The 18047-nt window shown below is 55.2% G+C and overlaps 1 protein-coding gene and 1 pseudogene across 1 annotated transcript in view; one reads left to right on the forward strand and one right to left on the reverse strand.

The window, feature by feature from the left end:
• The first annotated feature begins 282 nt into the window (after positions 1-282).
• The window catches only part of KLHL26 (kelch like family member 26), a 28606-nt gene continuing 10841 nt past the window's right edge, over positions 283-18047 (forward strand). Inside the window, exon 1 of the mRNA XM_065875049.1 lies at positions 283-434. Within this exon, the coding sequence (XP_065731121.1) occupies positions 358-434 (77 nt within the window). The 5' untranslated portion in view covers positions 283-357. The remainder of the gene's footprint in view (positions 435-18047) is intronic.
• On the reverse strand, positions 3226-3319 carry LOC136121748 (U6 spliceosomal RNA; annotated as a pseudogene).

Below are 18047 nucleotides of genomic sequence, written 5' to 3' on the forward strand. Positions count from 1 at the left end.
CTTACTCGGGCCACGTCCCTCCGTAGACTATGCCCCCCGCCCCTTGTCCCTGTCCCACCAGTCTCCGGTCCCTCCTCAGACCCACGACCGTGCCTTGTCCCAGACTCCGCCCCTCTCCCCAGGCCCCACCCCCCTCCTCCTGCTGAACCGGCACTTGCCTTTGCCCTCCCCAGCGCATCCGCAGACCCCGCTCCCTCGCGGCCCAGGACCCGCTCCCTCCTCAGACCCGGCCCCGCCCCTCGCCTAGGGCCCCGCCCCTCCGCAGAGCAGGCCCCGCCCCACCCCCCCGAGACTTAGTCTCCCGGGCCGGCGCGCGCGGTTCCCGTCACTAGCACGCGCGGTGGCGGCGGCGGGAAGATGGCGGCGTCCGGTGGCAGTGGTGGCGCTGGTGGCGGCGGCTTCCGCGCGGGCCCGGGCCCCGAGCGCCCTAACAGGTGAGAACCAGCCCACAGGGTGGGCCTGCACCTGCCCCGGGACTGGAGTGACCTAAGGGGAGTCCTGGAGGAGTGGCCCGGGCAGGCTCGAGGATTTTTACGGGGGCTGCGGACTTTAGGTGGCTATGGAGTACTGAGGGGACTGAGGGCTGTTCACGGGTCATCCGAAGGCGGATTGGGGGCCCCAGGGCCTCCAGGCGTCTGCATGCGGCCCTAGGGGCCTTAGAGGGCTTTGAGGGGTGTGGAGGTCTGAAAGGAGACCCAGGGGCTCCTGACTGTGTTGTGGCCATGGGGGAACTGGGGATGCCAAGGGGTCTGGGAGGCAGGGAGGTCCTGAGCAGGGGCTATAGGAAGTCTTGAGGTTGTTGAGGCTGTCTGGGCGACTCTGAGGAGGGGCTGAGGGGAATTTGGAGGGCTGAGGCCCACGGCTTCTTGGAGGGTGCTGAAGGACCCTGAGGTTCCTAAAGGTGGTCCTGAGGACATGCTGAGGGGACCTGGGAGGAGTGAGGACTGTAGAAGTTTGGGAGTAGGAGGCTCAAGTGAACCCAAGGGCCTGAAAGAGGCCTGAGGGACCAGGGAGAACCTGAGAGAGGGAGCTGAGGGGCCCTGGGGGTCCCAGTGAGTCCTGATTGGCAGGGAGAGGTCTTGGGGTCCCAGGGGTCCTGGGGGGCTAGAATGGGTCTTGGGAAGCCTGAAAATGGTGAGAGAGCGCTGAAGGTTTAAAAAATACATGAGAAGGGTCCGACCTTGTGGCTCCTCCCTCCAAGCCCCGTGGGTTGTAAATCCCATTCACCCCCAGGAAAATAACTTGAAGCATGGTCTTGCCCTCAGATCATGGTGGAAGAATTCACCCCTTTTGGTCTGAGAGAGGCCCCCTTTCCCTTTGGACAAGTCCTGAGACTGGTTGTTTGAACCGCAGAATTGGCATAGCAATTGAAGGTATTTTTATGCATTGTTCTGGGTTCTCAGAGGGAAAGGGGGGATCTTAGGATGTAAGACCTCCCTCCCTCTTCCCATTGCACAAGGCCAGAGTAATCTAGACCTTCTCATCCCAGTCCCCCAGGACAGTCTGCTACCCTCAGTGACCAAGGAAGAAATTCGGACTTTTTCTTGCTGGTGAGCTTATGGGAGCAAATAATTTCCGTCAGTGTGATAAATGATGAAGTGGTTAATACTCGTGTGCTTCAGAAAGGCCTGAGGGTCTGGGTGCATGAGTTGGGCTTTGGAGGCCTGTAGTGGGGAGCAAAGAGAGATGAGGGGATTTGGGAAGACATGCAGGGGGTAGAGTGGACAGGATTTGGTGACCGGTAGGAGGTGGCATGTAAGGGACAGTGAATCCTAGTCCCTGCTTTGAGCCCTGGCTAGGGATAACCTGGGGCAAGAATGAGGTATAATTCGTTACATGCTATACAATTCACTCATTTTAACTGAACAGTTCACTGAGTTTTTTGGAGTTTTTTGTTTTTTTGGCTGCACCGGGTCTTAGTTGCGGCACACAGGATCTTCGTTGCCACATGAGGGATCTTTTAGTTGCAGCATGTGGGGTTTTGCGGCATGCAGGATCTAGTTCCCTGACCAGGGATTGCCCCCTGCCTTGGGAGCATGGAGTCTTAACCACTGGACCACCAGGGAAGTCTCCTCACTGAGTTTTAATAAATTTATAGAGTTATGTACCCATTAACACAATCCAGGTTTTCAGAATGCGTCCATTACCACAATGAATTCCTTCAAGCCCGTTGCAGTCAACCCTTCTCCCACCCCTGGCCTCAGGCACACTCTGATCTGCTTTTGCCCTCTGTAGTTTCGTCTTTTTAGAAATTTTACATGAATGGAATCATATAATATGTGGCTTCTTGTGTCTGGCTTCTGTTCCTTAACAGAATATTTTTGAAGTTTCATCTGTGTTGTCACAAGTATCAGAAGTTCATTCTTTTCTCACTGCTGCCTACTATTCCATTAAATGGATGGACACAATTTGTTTATCCATTTACTGGTTGATGGACATTTGGGTTGTTTCCATTTTGACAATTGCAGATAAAGTTGCTGTGAACATCTGGGTATGCATCTTTGTGTGGACATATACTTTCATCCTCGGGTAAATACCTAGGAGTGGAATGACTGGGTCCTATGGTAGGTGTAGGTTTAAGTTTTTTTTCTTTTTTTCAGGGTAAAATGGATCTTTTATTTATTTGTACTTAAACTTATAAACCAGCCAGTCAAACCGGGACTATTATTATCATGATGTGGCAAAATACAAAACACCTTTCTACAAATACTAGAGTGATGAACAACTTAGGGGTTGCAATAAAACAGAGCAAAAGAGGCAGAGGAAATCAATGAAGCACACTGTAGCATAACCCCTCACTTTAGCAATTGAGGTTCTTAACAAGTAGGGCCTCCCCATCCCCGAAAATATAAAAAATTGTTCATTGAATCTTTGTACTTTTGCTTCCTATTTTTTAAAAATACATTTATTTACTTATTTATTTATTTTTGGCTGTGGTGGATCTTTGTTGCTGTGCGCGGGTTTTCTCTAGTTCCAGTGAGCGGCGTCTACTCTTCATTCGGTGCACCGGCTTCTCATTGCGGTGGCTTCTCTTTGAGGAGCACAGGCTCTAGGCATGTGGGCTTCAGTAGTTGTGGCACGCGGGCTCTAGAGCGCAGGCTCAGTAGTTGAGCCCCGATCAGGGCTCAAACCCGATTCCCCTGCATTGGCAGGCGGATTCTTAACCACTGTGCCACCAGGGAAGCCAGGGAAGCCCCTTGCTTCCTATTTTTTGAGGTTAGATTGAAAAATATGGAACATTTCGCGAACTTGAGTGTCATCCTTGTGCAGGGGCCATGATAAGTTCCAATTTTAGTATATGTGCTACCGAAGCAAGCATCATAGGTATTTTTAAAAAATATTTACTTATTTATTTTGGCTGCGCTGGGTCTTCGTTGTGGCACGCGGGATCTTCGCTGCAGCATACGGACTTCTTACTCGTGTATGCAGACTCTTAGTTGTGGCATGCATGTGGGATCTAGTTCCCCAGCCCAGGATCTAACCCGGGCCCCTTGCATTGGGAGTGCAGTCTTACCCCCTGGACCATCAAGGAAGTCCCTCTGCACTGTAGGTTTTTCAAGAAACTGCTGAGTTGTTTGGAGTGACTGAACCATAACTGCATTTGTACCAGCAATGTGCAACAGTTCCAGCTGCTCCCCATCCTTGCCAACACTTCACGTGGCCAGTCTTTAATTTTAGCCATTCTAAGTGTATGTTGGTATCTTATTTTGGTTGCATTTTACATATCCCTAATAACTAACGATGTTGGACATCTTTTCATGGTCTCACTGGCTATTCAGATCTTTGGTAAAGTGTTTTTTCAAATCTTTTGTCCATTTTTTACTTGGTTTGTCTTTTTTTAAAAAATTAATTCGTTTATTTTTGACTGCGTTGAGTCTTCGTTGCTGCACGCAGGCTTTCTCTAGTTGCGGTGAGCGGGGGCTACTCTTTGTTGCTGTGTGCAGGCTTCTCATTGCAGTGGCTTCTCTTGTTGCGGAGCACTGGCTGTAGGCACGTGGGCTTCAGTAGCTGTGACACGCAGGCTCAGTAATTGTGGCTCGCAGGCTCTAGAGCGCAGGCTCAGTAGTTGTGGCGCACGGGCTTAGTTGCTCTGCGGCATATGGGATCTTCCCAGACCAGGGCTCGAACCCGTGTCCCTTGCATTGGCAGGCGTATTCTTAACCACTGCACCACCAGGCAAGTCCCTACTCATCTACTTTCTGTCTCTATAAATTTACCTTTTTTTTTTTTTTGGCCTCACCACGCGACTATGCAAGGTATTAGTTCCCCAACCAGGGATGGAACCCATGCCCCTGCAGTGGAAGCACAGAGTCTTAACCACTGGACTGCCAGGGAATTCCGTAAATTTACCTGTTTTATAAATAGAATCGTACCATATGTGACCTTCAGTGTCTGGCTTCTTTCACTCCATATTAATGTTTGCGAGGTTCATCCACAATGTAATGTGTGTCAGTACTTCATTTCTTTTTATGGCTGCATAACATTCCATTGTGTGGACATAGCACGTTTTGTTTATTCGTTCACCAGCTGAAGGACATTTAGGTTGGTTCTACCTTTTGGCTGTTTTGGGTAATGCTGCTATAAACATGCATGTACAAGTTTTTGTCTGAACACCTGGGTTCAGTTCTTAGGGGTATATACCAGGAGCAGAATTGCTGGGTCCTATGGCTGTTGTGTGTCCTTGAACATGCAGTCACCACCCAACACTACTTGGTGTGTTTATTAGTGGAAGTACCTTGAAGGTAGAGAGCATGTCTGTCTCGTGTAGTCTTGGTCTTGTATGCCTGGAGCACGGGCAGCCCAGAGGAAAGAAGTGTTCAAGAAATCTGGCTGGGGGACTTCCCTGGTGGTCGGTCCAGTGGGTAAGACTCTGCGGTACCAATGCAGGGGCCCGGTTTTGATCCTTGGTTGGGGAACTAGATCCTGCATGCATGCCACAACTAAGAGTCCGCATGCTGCAGCTAAGAAATCCCCATGCCACAACTAAGAAGTCTACAAGCTGCAACTAAGACCTGGAGCAGCCAAAAAAAAAAAAAAAAAAAAAGGAAATATGGCTGGGAGGGAGGGATGGATGAATGGAGTGTGGAAAAGCTCTCTAGGGCTTGTAGTCTGGCTGGTAGGACGTCCCTTCTAGGTGGTCACGTCTGTCCCTTGTCTTCTCGGGGAGACTTGTGGGCCTGCCAGGGATGGGGGGAGGCTGGCCCTGTCTGTGAGTCTGGTTTTCCAGCCTTCCAGGTGGTGCCTGCATCTGCCTTTTTGTCCCATGAAGGGTTTTGTCATTTGGCCAGGGGTGGGGGCGGTTCCTGTCTTCTCCTTGGCCCTTCCAACGGTCCCACAACTCGAAAAACTGTCCTTAGGAGGGACTGCGTTCCCCCAGCCGCCCCCAGCATTACATAACTTGTTTGTTCCAACTTCACTTTTCTGCAACCAAGGGGGAAAAAAGAAAGAGAAAAGCTTATTCTCCTTCCTTCCTATCTCGAGGGATCAACAAAAAACCCGTTGCCTAGTAGAGATGGTCGTTAATGACCAAGCCGAACCTCTGGGATGGACAGAGCATGGCTGCCTTGGCTGGGCGCTTGCTGAGGGGAGGTGGGGTCCTAACTGCAGGCTCACTCACACAAAAGAAACTTGTTCTGCAGCAGGCCCCCTCTCAGCTCCACCTCAGGCCCTTGAGGGGGTCCAGGCTTCTGGAGAGAGAGGAGGTTTACAGTGTGTTGTGAGGGGGTGGAGGAACTCTCCCAGGAGTCACACCTCCCCAGCTAAAATTCCATCGCTGTGAGGTACCTGGCCTGCCTAGTTCTGGAGGAACCTTCTCGCCACGAAGTTTCTTCAGACATTGGGCCTTTGGCATCCTCTCTCCACTGCCCGTCTTTCCTAAAGGTGTCTGGATGGGGCCCAGTCTCATTGATTCACACTGCTTCTTGTGGGGCGAGGCAGGAGTATCTGGGTGAGGGCCACGCCGGTCACAGGTGTTTCTCTGAGAAGTCGTGACTGGGACACAGTGTGAGTGGGTTTGGCACAGTTCAGCTGAGGCGTCTGCTCCTGGCTTGGTGGCCTTTGCTTGTTTAAACTTTCTTAACAAGCCCTCTCTGGCTGCACCCTAGATTGTCTCCACTAATCCCTGAGGCTCTGGAAGAGTCCAGCCCCCCAACCCCTGTGTGAAAGACTGGGCAATGATTTGGCCTTCTGAGACGATTCTTGTTCCTTTGGCCTCATCCTCTCTTCAGCTGAGAGGGAGAGACAGGACTTTGACCCTTCAGAGACAGGAACTCAACTCCTCCTAGGAATTCTGGGAGATCTGGTGACATCAGGCACCTCATCAGACCCACATGCTTGTTGCATGCCTTGGGCACATCTGCAACCCTCTGTGTGTTAGTCTTCATCCGGGAAGTGGGACCCCGGACCCACTGGGCAGGGTAGCTGGGAAGAAGCAAACTAGGGTGAAGGTATGCTCAGAGGGCGCCCAGCATGTTGCACATGTGTGTGTGTGGAAGTGGCAGTGTTGCCCTGTGGTCCTGAAGCTGTTAGCATTCTGTCCGCTGTGCCTGCATGGACCAAGAAGGGATCATGGGGTGTTTGGCAGGTCTTGCTAACGAGCCAATGTGACACGTTGGGAGGAGAAAGTTGGTATCTTAGTCTGTTTGGGCTGCCATAACAGAATACCATAGACTGAGTGGCTTATAAACGGCAGAAATTTAGTTCTTGAAGTTCTGGAGGTTGAGAAGTCCAAAGTCAAGGTGCCGACAGATTTGGTGTCTGGAGAGGCCACTTCCTGGTTCATAGACACGGCCTCCTTGCTGAGTCCTCAAATAGTGGTTGGGTCTAGGGAGCTCTCTGGGGTCTCTTTTATAAGGGCACTAATTCCATTCATGAGGGCCCCATCCTCATGACCTAATCACCTCCCAAAGGCCCTGCCCTCTAATACCATCACATTAGGGAATAGGTCTCAATGTTTGAATTTTGGGGGGATACAAGCATTCATTCTGTGGTTGTTGGCTTGAGCAGTTTGGAGGATGGTAGTATCATTACTTGGTGGCCATGAGAGGGACAGTGGCAGGGCCAGTGGGAGAATGGAACATGTCAAGTCTGAGCTGCTTCTGCAGCATTGAGAGGACAGATGCTGCCATGTGAACCTGGCACCTAGGAACAGAGTGTAGAGCATGAGCTGGTGGGTCTTGGCAGAGTATTGGGGTGGGGCAGTTGAGTCTGGGGTAAGCTGGAGAGAGTGCTGGGCAGAGGTGCTCTGGGGGGGCTGGGTCACACAGCCGAGCTCCTTCTCTAGGAGTGAGGCGCCCCATTCCTCACCTTCTCACTGGTAGGGTCCCTTGAGCTCAGGATGTGAAATTGCTCTGAAAACTGAACACTTCGCCCTGAATTGTGCAGCCGGATTGTCTCATAGCTGAACCACTTCCATCCGGTAGCTGTGACCCCTCGGGGATGGCCTTCTTGTCGGGGTAGAAAGGCGTTATTAGCCTCTGCTAGCATTGCGCCATCTCTAGGGAGTAGACGTAGTGTGTCATCCCACTTTCCTTAACTGGTTATTTTTTATTGCCGATCCTCACGCGAGAGCTCAGAGGGGCCAGGTTGGAGGTTTGCGCCTGCCTCCCCCCCCAGCCACTTTAAAAGTGGGGCTTCTCTGCACTCCTGCCCTTTGGTCTTGGGGCATGTTTCAGACTTAGGGTTGAAGGCCCTAGAGAAGGGGGAGGAGGGAGGGTGACTTCTCGGCATCCCCAGCTCCTTCCTCTCGTGGATGGGACTCATTTGACACCCTTCTCTTCCCCTGGCGATTGTCGATGGTCACATGCCTCCTGTGTGCCTGCCGCTGTGCTTGGTGTTGGGCATATGGGCCCCCGGACACCCAGACAGAGGGGCTGTGCCTGTGTGGGACACTTATGTGCCAGCATGTGAAGCAGTTGGGCTGTCATTTCCCCACGGTTGCCATAAAATGTCCCGAGGCTGAGTTGGAGGTTCCTGACTTCTCCGGAAGGTTCTGAGCGTCTCCTTACAAATGAGGTTGAGCAGAGCCTAAAGGTTAGTGCCATCAGCTTGGGGGAAGGGAGTCTCGGGAGGTGGCCTGTTTTCTGGGTACAGGCAAGTGGCATGTGCAGGTTCTGGAGGGGGAGGAGCCTGGCTTTTTAGGGGTCCGGAGGGCAGAGAGGAGCTAGAGAGGGTGAGAGGGAGGAGTGGGGAGACTGGGGGCTGGTGCAGGGTTTGGGTGAGGGGGCACCTGGGTCAAATTTGTGTTTTGGAAGGATCCCTCTGGCAGGAGATGAGGGGGCCTGGGCTGAGGGGGGGCGCGTGGAGATGGTGAGGTGGGCATGGGTTTGGGGAAGATACAAGGTTGAACTTGTGTGACATGCTGACCCATGGTGGCAGCCAGGTTGGGAGTCACCAGCTCTCAGGTTTCTGCCGTGGACGCGTCAGGCAGGAGGATGAGGCCCCACTTGGCTTGAGAGGCTCTGCTGCCCGAGATCATCCAGTGGGGACAGGGAGCAGACATGGACACCTGGCCTGGAGGGCTTAAAGTCCTCCCTCTGTTCTGGAAAGTCCTCGTGCCTGTCCTTGCTCGAGGGTCCCTGGTCTTCTAACCACCAGGACCTGGTCCTTCCCAGTTCAATTCCTGCCTCTCTCCTCTGGCCTCCTTGAGAGCACTCACCACGTGCACACTTATTTGCTCTCTTTTCCTTTAATCTGTTGGCACATTGTGTTGCTTCCGCCTTTGAGCCACATCCCCATCCGGCCCCTTCTTCCACTTCCACCTCATCCTGGCTCTGAGCTGCCATCGATTCTTGCCCTCCTGGCTGCTGTCCCCCCACCTCCAGTTGGCAGGACCCTCCCAAGGCAGGCATCAGACCAGGCCGTCCCTCGCCTGACACCTGCCGGGGGCTTCCTCACTCTCAGAACAGTCTCAGAACAAAATTCACTTCTCCACATGATCCCCTTGGCCCCCACGGCGAGGCCCTGCCCGCCTACGGGCCCCCATGCTTCCACAGCCCACATCTCCAACAGCAGGCTGGTGCCCCTCCTGGGCCTCGTGGGCTCACCCTCCCTCGGCTGGGGTGACCTGTCCCAGAGCTTTGCACAACTCCTGTGTTGCCTCCTTGGGGCCTGGCCACTCTGTCCACCATGACTCCCCCCGTCTGCCCCTCTTCGTCCTCTGCCCCAGGCTCATGGTCCATTCTGTGTTCTTAAGGATCTGTGTCCCCTAGAATGTGTGCTCCCCGCAGGCAGGGCTTCACTGTGGAGGCTCTGATACAGTCTAGCGGATATTCTACATACAATCTACGATGGATTTGCAGGGGGAGCTGGCCTGACTGGGAGGCTTCTGGAACGGCCCTCCATGGCCAGCCGAGCAAGGGGCACTATTCTTCTTCTGATTTTTGTTAATGGCAGGGTCCGGGTAGAGAAACAGAGACTCACAGGTGTGTTGTCAGTGAATCAGCCCCGTTAGAGAGAAGCCAGTGTGAGCAGCACCCTTTTGCATGAGCTCCATTTAGTTCACGGACAGGATCTTAGCGCCGTGTTGAAGACGGGGAAAGGGCCAGCCGCATTCCCTGTCCAGCTGCCTGCTGGGGGAAGTGGGGGCTGGGGCCCGCTGGGTCCCCACCGGGCCGACCCGCCCTCCTCCTGTGGTAGCCGCTCCGCAGCTGTGCAGACGGGCTCTTAACACTTGTTAACCCCGAGTCTCCAGTCCCTTCCTCCTCCCCGCCCCTTTCCCGTTTCCCTTCAGAGAGGGCTGCTCAGGATTCACAGAACTCATCCCCCATGGCTATGAGAGCGTTTCCCTAACATTCCTTGGCGGAGTGGGTTTTGGGGCGCATCCAGCGTGATTTCAGACCCCTCGCCGAGCAGCCCCGCTGCTGAGCTCTTCCCGCAGACCACCTCGCCGCATACTGAAAATATTGTGATTCGGGAGGAAGTAACCGGCACCTTTGGGGAATCGCGGACCTTTCCTATGAGGGAAGCAGCTTCCGGAATTGAACACGCTCAGCCTGGAGGAAATCTTGAGGGGTGGACCTTTGGGCTTTTAAAGGCCTCGAGAGGGGGTCACCCGAGGATCAAGGATCGAGACCGAAGACGTTTTCTGACGCCACAACTGCAAAATTCCACAGGGGTCAAAGACAGGATCCTAGCAGGAGCGGGCTGGGCTGGGCTGGGCTGGGCTGGGCTGGGCTGGATATCCGGACAGCTCGCCTCTCAAAGGGATGTTAGAATTTGAAGCAGTCTGCTGGAGGAAGCAGCAGCAGGGAGACGTGATCACCCGGAATCTTCCATGACTGTAGCTGAGAGTGGGACATTCTCCTGAGGGAGGGTTTGGGGGGTGGTGGTGCCAAAATGCCCGTGAAGCAACAGTCATGTAGGGGAGCCCCGCTGCAGACCCCCGAGGCAGCCTCAACTTGGAAAACTTCCAGGACTATAGTTAAAGTCATAACTGTGTGCTGGCTTGGTGAAGTCTGGTCGATCCTAGGAGGGCTTCTCTTGCTCTCTCTCTTTTCTCCCCACCTCTGTTGTGCAAGGGGTAATGGCAGCCCGTGGGCTGTAAGGCAGGGAGGCTGGGAACACACAAATGTTTATGCTCCACGTGAGTCACTTGCAGAAACTCTGGGTGGTGTTTTCCTTGCCAAGGCTGATGGCATTGGGCTGCCCTGCGGCTCCAGCCTTAGGCGCGCTTCCAGCATTTTAGCATTTAGAGTTGCTGAACTTTCACAGTAGGGGGCATGGGTAGCTTGCTGACCTTTCACAGGGAGATGGCTGGACTGTCTCTTTACGGGCGGGCGGGGCTTGGGCTGGGTCTGGTCACCACCCACTCACCTGCAGATCAACCAGTGAGGCTTCCTTGTCCCCATTCCCAGGGTAGGAAGCCAGTGTGCATTGCAGGGAGAGGTGGTAGCTGGAGAAGTATTAACTCCACAGTGGTTTTTCCAGAGGCTCGTCCGGAATTCGAGCCCCAGATCAGAGGCTTCTGACATTGAAGGCCCCTTTTGGCTACGAGAGCCAGAAACTCAACTCGACTCACTGCCTTCAGTTAAAAAATAAAAGTTCATCGTTCACATAAAAAATAAGTTCAGGGAGAATTCCAGTTTTTATATTCATTAAATTCAGAGCTCAGATGATTCCTCTGGAACCTGTGACTCCCGTCTCTTAGCTCTTGGCTGGGCAAGGTAACCTCACCTTGCTCCCCATCATCCCAGCAACCCTAGTGGGGAGGCAAGTTTCCATCCTGGTGGCTCCAGCAAAAGTCCCAGGGAAGGTTTTGGTTGGGTCGGATGGGTCACACTCCCTATCCCGGGCTCAGTCAGCGTGGCTGGGGACCTGGGAGGCTCTGGTTGGCCAGGCTGGGTTATGAATTCTCCCTTTTCAGCCCAGGGGTGCGTCTCCTGATCCTTACCATTGGGGCTGAGAGTGAAGGAGGTTCCCTGAGGAAAACGGGGCTCTTAACAGAAGAAGGAAAGGATGTTGGCACCCCCTAAAATGAAGATGCTCGTGAGAGGCCCCTCTTGATGCCTAAGTTTGTGCTGCTGTTAGAAGGTCCTTGCTGCGCCATACCCATACTGTGTCTGCCTGCAAATGGCCTAGCACCACCAGGCATGAGCACATGCCATTTGGTGGAACTGTCCCTTTCAGAGCCTCAATACCTGCCCTGCCAGGGGAGGCAGCTGGGCTGGGTCCTGAAATGCTGGCATTTGCAGTGCTGGATTCTCACAGGGTTTCCGAGTGGTGTTCTGGGGCCATGCAGTCATGTGCCTACTTGCCTAATTTGTAGAGTGAAGGGGTTTTGCTCATTCAAGTGGCCCCATCTCCAAGCCCAGTGCAGCAGGGATAATGTGGGGGGATGGGCTCTTACTGGGATCAGCCTCTTGTCAGTGGGTGGGAACGAAACAGGCGAAGCTTCAGCCTGAGACCTGCTTATTAGTAGCCCTTGCTGCCCCTGGCATTGGGGCCCTGGCTGGGCTTTGAGGGGTCACGGAGGCTGTGGGGAACCTGGCTGGTCCATGAAGGCAAGGGAGGTCATGGGGGAGACCTTCTACTTCGAGAAGGCTTGGAAGGGACAGTGATAGAGGAGCGTGGAAGAGCTAGTGGGCTCGAGAGTGCAGCGTATAGGGAGGAGCGGTGGAGGTGGGGGGCAGAAAGAGTTGGCCCTTCAACACGGGGAAAGCATGAGTAAAGTGTGGAGGCCAGACACCCCAGAGAGGAGCCTGCCGAGGGCTTCCTGGTTGAGCCGTCAAAGGATAGCATACCTAGTCCCAGGACTTGGACCAGGAGGTTCCACGGAGGGGGTAACAGAGCAGATACGTGCAGCAGATACCTGCAACAAGCAGAGATAGGAGTCAGGCGCCAGCCACCTGCCACCTCGCCCATCCTATCCGTCCATCCATCCTTCCATCCGTCTATCCATCTACCCATCCTTCCATCCAACCATCCATCCATCTGTCCCATCTGTCTATTCATCTGTTCATCTACCCTATCACCCATTGTCCATCCATCCATCATCCATCTCCCCATCTATCCATCCGCTCATCCACCCACCCACTCAGCCATCCAGCCATTTAATCAACAAGTGTGACTGAGCTCTGAGCACATGCTGGGCATGGTGCCAGGTGCCGGAACACAGCAGGAGACAGAACCCACCCTTCCCTGCTTGGTGAGGCTCCTGTTGAAGCTTCGAGGAGACAGGTTGGAATCAGATGGATGGTTTACCAGATGGAACGATGGGCAGACAAGACAAATAGAGCTGGGTTGGGGTCAGAGAGGTGTGAGGCCTGGGTGGGGCTTTCCCACTGTGACCTGGCAGAATGGGGTTACCTCCCTCATAACAGCTGGAGGGTCAGTGGGATAGTCCACACCCTTGCCCTGGCTGCCACTGAGGAGCCACATCCTGCCCTACTTACTGTCCAGCTCCACGTCCACCTCCTGGCTTGGCCTTCCTGGTGAGTGGTCTCAGCTCTCCCAGCCTCAGTCTCCCCGTCTGCATCATGGAGGTGATCAGGGGGCCCGTCCACCTGGGGCTACAGAGAGACCGACACTGACCAGGCCTCTTACGTGCTGTGTGGCCTTGGGTGGGTGCCTGAACCTCTCTGTGCCTCAATGTCCCTATCTGTAAGATGGTGGCGATAGTGGTATACCCCTCTCCAGGCTGCCCACTGAGAGACGAGCTGGGAACCAGGTTGGCACTGCCCCGGGCCCACAGTCTTGCATGGAGTGGGTGCTCGCTTGCCAGGATGGGGAGGGGTGGGGGTACGTGGAGGCAGAGAGCTTGCTGATGAGGGAAGGAGGGTCTGGGTGTCCGCCTTCCATCTTCCTAGCCTTGAGAAGTTGCTGGAGTTGGGCAGGTCTGGGACTGGGGAAGTGCTGCCTACAGGGTCCTCTTGTCCATCAGCAGTGGCCAGATCCCTACGTCCTGGGCTCCCTGGGGCACTGGTCAGAGGCTGGGGTGAGGGCAGAGAGCCTGGGCAAGAGGTCATAGCTGGGCTTCAGGGGCACTGGGCTCACCGTGTCCCCTGAGGAGCAAGACTGTGGGAGAGCCACAGGGGGCTTAGGCAGGAGAGTGATGGAGTTTGATGTCATTGTTGCCTTCTGCTTGTGGGAGGGTGGGCCATACCTGTAGAGTTCTTGGCTGTAACCCAGTGAGTATTGTGGGAGTGGGGGGAATTCATGCGGTTTGTCCCTGTCTCAGAAGGGCGGGATGACGGAACTGACCGGGTGGTTCCACTTGCCTTGAGTGGAACCAGCACTGAGTGAGGCTGTCTGGCGCCAGGCTCAGGATCCCAGCCAGGCTTTGGGGATGGCTGGTGGGGTCTCATTGTGAGGCTGGTAACTTGTGGGGCCAGGCACACCCCTGCCTCTACTCCCAGCCCCTAGGAATTTGCTCCTGTCACCTCTCTGGGTCCTTGGGAGGAGTCATGATGGTTCTTTTGAGGTGGACGTGGGTTCTAGAACCTGTCTGCCTTCCCTACCACCCTCTGGACCCTCAACCTCCCTGGCTGTCATGTCGGGGTTCTCAGGAGCCACCAGTCCTGGGTGCCGGCAGGTTGCATGGTTCCCTCCTGCCGGTACTCCCCAGCACCCAGCACCGCCTCTCTTCTGTCACCCTGTCACTGCACTGCAGGCACAGACAGGCAGGAGCCAAGGACATACGTGTGGGAGGTGGCCCTGCCTGGTGATGCTCTGAAGATGAGGTGGGCAACCATGGCCTGGCGCCCCTTTGCAGGGCTCAGGGAGAGCGTCTCTGTGGGTGATGTGCTCCCAGGGTGGGCTCGCAGTGGGCCCTAGACGTGTCCACGGTCCAGCTCTTGGATGAGGCAGAGCAGGTGGGAAGGAGTGGATGAGGCTCTGTCCCTGCCTGGCGGCCTGGCTCACCTGGCCTCCCATGGGGCGCGCAGATCCACCTTGGCACTGGGCATCCTGATTTAAATTATCGCAGAAGATGTAGGAAGTAACCAGTATGATGACCAGGAGGGAGAAATAAACAATTCAGCTGATGCTGTGGAAAGAGCCCAGGCTCAGGGGCACATGGGATCTGGGGCCCTGGCCAGATCTTCTTCTCTCTCTCTCTCTCTCTCTGGGTCTCTGTCCCCTCTCTATGGGTCTCTGTGCCCCCCAGTCTCTCTCAGTGGTTTGGCCTCCAGGCCTGCTGGGACACTGCTCTGAGGACCTTCATCTGCTCCTGGGTTCCACACTTGTCCACACTGGAGCCCTGCTCTTTCATCTGCTCCCCAGCGTGCCCGGGGATCAAGCCCTGCGAGAGGACTGCAGGCATCTCAGAAGGAGCTGCCCCTTATTGTGGGGCTGCGGCTGTCTGGGGGTGAGGAGGGCGGAGCCGGCCTGGGGTGAGCAGCCCCAGGGGAGAGTGTGCTGACGTGAGCATGGGGGCTGCTGGCCAGCCGGAGCATTTAAGGGCTACTGCCAGGTGCCAAAACATGGTGACTCCATCCTTTGGGCTGGGAGCATAGTACCCAGAGCTGTGAAATACTGTGGTAACCACAGCAACAGTGGCTTGGGGTGTCTGCCTTTGTGGGACATGTGGGACCTTGGTTCAGACGCACCTTTGATCCATGGAGCTGCGTGCCTGGAAGGCAGAGCAGTGGCCTTGGCAGAGTCAGCAGGCTGTAGTAGAGTGGGAAGTGGGAGCCAGTACTGGAGCTGCCTGCAGCCATGGGGGGGGGGGGCATACTGGGCCTCAGTTTCTCCATCTTTTTAAAAAAAAAAAATCTATTTATTTTTGGCTGCCTTGGGTCATCGTTGCTGCACAGCCTTTCTCTAGTTGGGGTGAGCAGGGGCTACTCTTCATTGTGGCGTGCGGGCTTCTCACTGTGGTGGCTTCTCTTGTTGCAGAGCACGGGCTCTAGGCGTGCGGGCTTCAGTAGCTGTGGCACGTGGGCTCAGTAGTTGTGGCTCGCGGGCTCTAGAGCGCAGGCTCAGTAGTTCTGGCGCACAGGCTTAGTTGCTCTGCGGCATGTGGGATCTTCCCGGACTAGGGAATCGAACCCATGTCCCCTGCATTGGCAGGCGGATTCTTAACCACTGCACCACCAGGGAAGTCCAGTTTCTCCATCTTGAAAGGGACACTTGCTGCACTGACCTCCTGGGCTGGCCAGGGATTCATGAAGTTCTTTGTGAAGGGCTGTGCCCAGCATGTGCTCTGTCAGTGAGCCTGCTTTGTGAAGGGTCTGAGGCGGGCAGGAAGGGGAAGCCAGAGAAGCTTCCAGTGTGGCTAGATAGGAGGCAGTGGTTGGTGGTGTGGGAAATAGGACAGAGAGGTCACCAGTGGGCTGCCGGCGCTTCTCCCTCTGCAGCTAGAGAGCCCCATCCCCATCCCCCAGCCTCTGTCTCCCCCCCACCCCGTCTCTGTCCCCCTCTCTCTGGGTCTCTGTCCCCCTTCTCTGGGTCTCTTTCTCTTTCTCTGGGTCTCTCTCCCCCTCTCTGGGTCTCTATCTCCCTTTGTCACCCCAAGTGCAGTGTCTTCCCTGCTGATGCACCCAGGACCCTAAGGTGGAATGGCCTGGAGCTCCCTGGTACTGCATCAGCTGGGGTGTGAGCCAACCAGCTGCACTGCGCTGCTGTACTCCATCGAGCCACATGGACAATAAAACCAAAATTGGCTTTGAAAGTGGAAGTGCTCTCTGTTTTGAGGGGAAGTGAGGGAATTTGCATGTAAGAACAGTATGTTAAAGGGGCAATACCGTCAGACTCTGTTCTGGCCTGAGCTTTGGGCTCCATGTGGGGGTGGGAAAGGAGTTTACAAAACCCCAAAGAAATGTTTCCATGAAATTCTTTCTTGGTCTTGCTTTTTCCCATTTTTTTTTTTTTTTTTTGGACATTCCAGTGAAAAAAACTTTCCGGGGCTTCATATCTCTCCTGTGGGCTTGGGAAACCGACCGTGGAGACCAGGGCCAGCAGCCGGGCGAGGGCAGGAGGAGGGGAGCGCCCTCCCCACCAAGTGCTGCTCCCAAGGCAGCCCCTACCGCCGTCGCGGGGCTCTGTCACTGTTGGTGTGGCTCTGTACCTCCTGTGGCTGTCCCTCACTAGGCCATCCTGCCTTGGGTACCCCCGAAGCAGGCCCTGAGGCAAGGACTCTAGCCCCTGGTATATTTGGGGGGTGACCCCATGAAGAATGGGGGGCAGGAAGGAGCCCACACAGGGGGCGCCAGCAAGGATCCAGCGACAGCATGGGCAATGGGCTCAGCAGGCTGGGGACGCCTGGAGGTTGTGGGGATCCTGCCACAGGTGGGCATTTACCCCACCTAGTCCCACTGGCTGTCAGCTCCCATGCAGGGACATCCAGAGGGAGGCAGCAGCTGTTTCCCTTGTTCAGCACGGGACTGCACATGGCTGGGGGTGCCTGATGACAGTGGTAGAGAGACACAGCGCGGGGGTTGGGGTCAGGACAGTGGGGGGCACATGGTCAGAGGCCAGGTCCAGGCTGAGGGTGCAGCTGGGGAGGCAGTGAGTGGCCTCCAGAGACGCCCTGACCCGGCTGCTGACGCATTGGCTCCGATGACTCAGCGCGGGTGACCGTGGCTTGGGTGGCCGTCTGGAGACTCGGACTAGCTCAAGGGCTGCCGCTGCCGCCTTCCTGGGGGCCCGGGGCCCCGCCTCGCCAGCCGCCCCCTGTCTGGGCTGGCCTGAGTAATGGGTCCTTCCCTTAGTCATCGGTCCCAGGCCCTGGCCCTCCCTCTTCCTCCTGCCCACCTCCGCCCAGCCAAGCCTGCTTCTCTGTCCAGGCTGGGGACTCTGGCCCCTGCCGGCTTCCTCCCTCCTTCCCTGAGTTCCCCAGAGGCTGTGAAGTGTGTGTGGGGTAGCGGTGGGGGCTTCAGGGACAGTTGTCCCACCGGTGAGATGGGAGGAGGAAACCAGCCTTGTGAGGTGCCATGAACCTTGCTGGGGGCACGAGGAGGAGCGCCTGGGACAGGATGAGGCATGCAGAAAGGGGCTGTTTCCTACCCCCTTGGTGCAACTTGGGCTCCACACCCTGTAAGCAGAAGTGCTATGGGCTTTGTAGGGGTTCCTGGGCCGGGGTGTCCTAACTCCAGCAGAGGAGCGTTTTAACGCTCAGAGTATGCACGGCCTCCGTGCTCTGCTGGAGGGCAGCCCTTTGTACCCCCTTAAAGGGTGTTTAGCTTGTTTCCCATCTTCAGCCCCCAGAAATGGTATTTGGTAAATATCCTCACACATCTCTCAACTTGCACATGCGAGTATATCTCAGATAAATCCCAAAAGTAGACTTGCTAGGTCAAGGATGTGAACCTTTAGAATTTTTCTAGGTGTACCAAACTGCCTGCCTGGGAGTTGTCCCTCTTCGCACTCCTGCTGGGAATGGACAAGAGCATCTGCTGCCAGATGGCCTACCCCATGACTCTGCCCACCTGAGGGGTGAAGCCAGTCCTTTGGCAAGCACACTTCCCTTATCGTGAGCGAGGCTGAGTCTTAGGTCTCTCCAGCCAGCTGTGCTTCCTTTCCTAGGAACTGTCAACCCACATCCTTCTGTGACATTGCTGGCTTTGTATTGATTTCTTGGTGCTCTTTATATATGGAGGACCACTGTAAAT

This window comes from Phocoena phocoena, chromosome 3 (assembly GCF_963924675.1).
Source record: "Phocoena phocoena chromosome 3, mPhoPho1.1, whole genome shotgun sequence".
Taxonomy (NCBI): domain Eukaryota; kingdom Metazoa; phylum Chordata; class Mammalia; order Artiodactyla; family Phocoenidae; genus Phocoena; species Phocoena phocoena.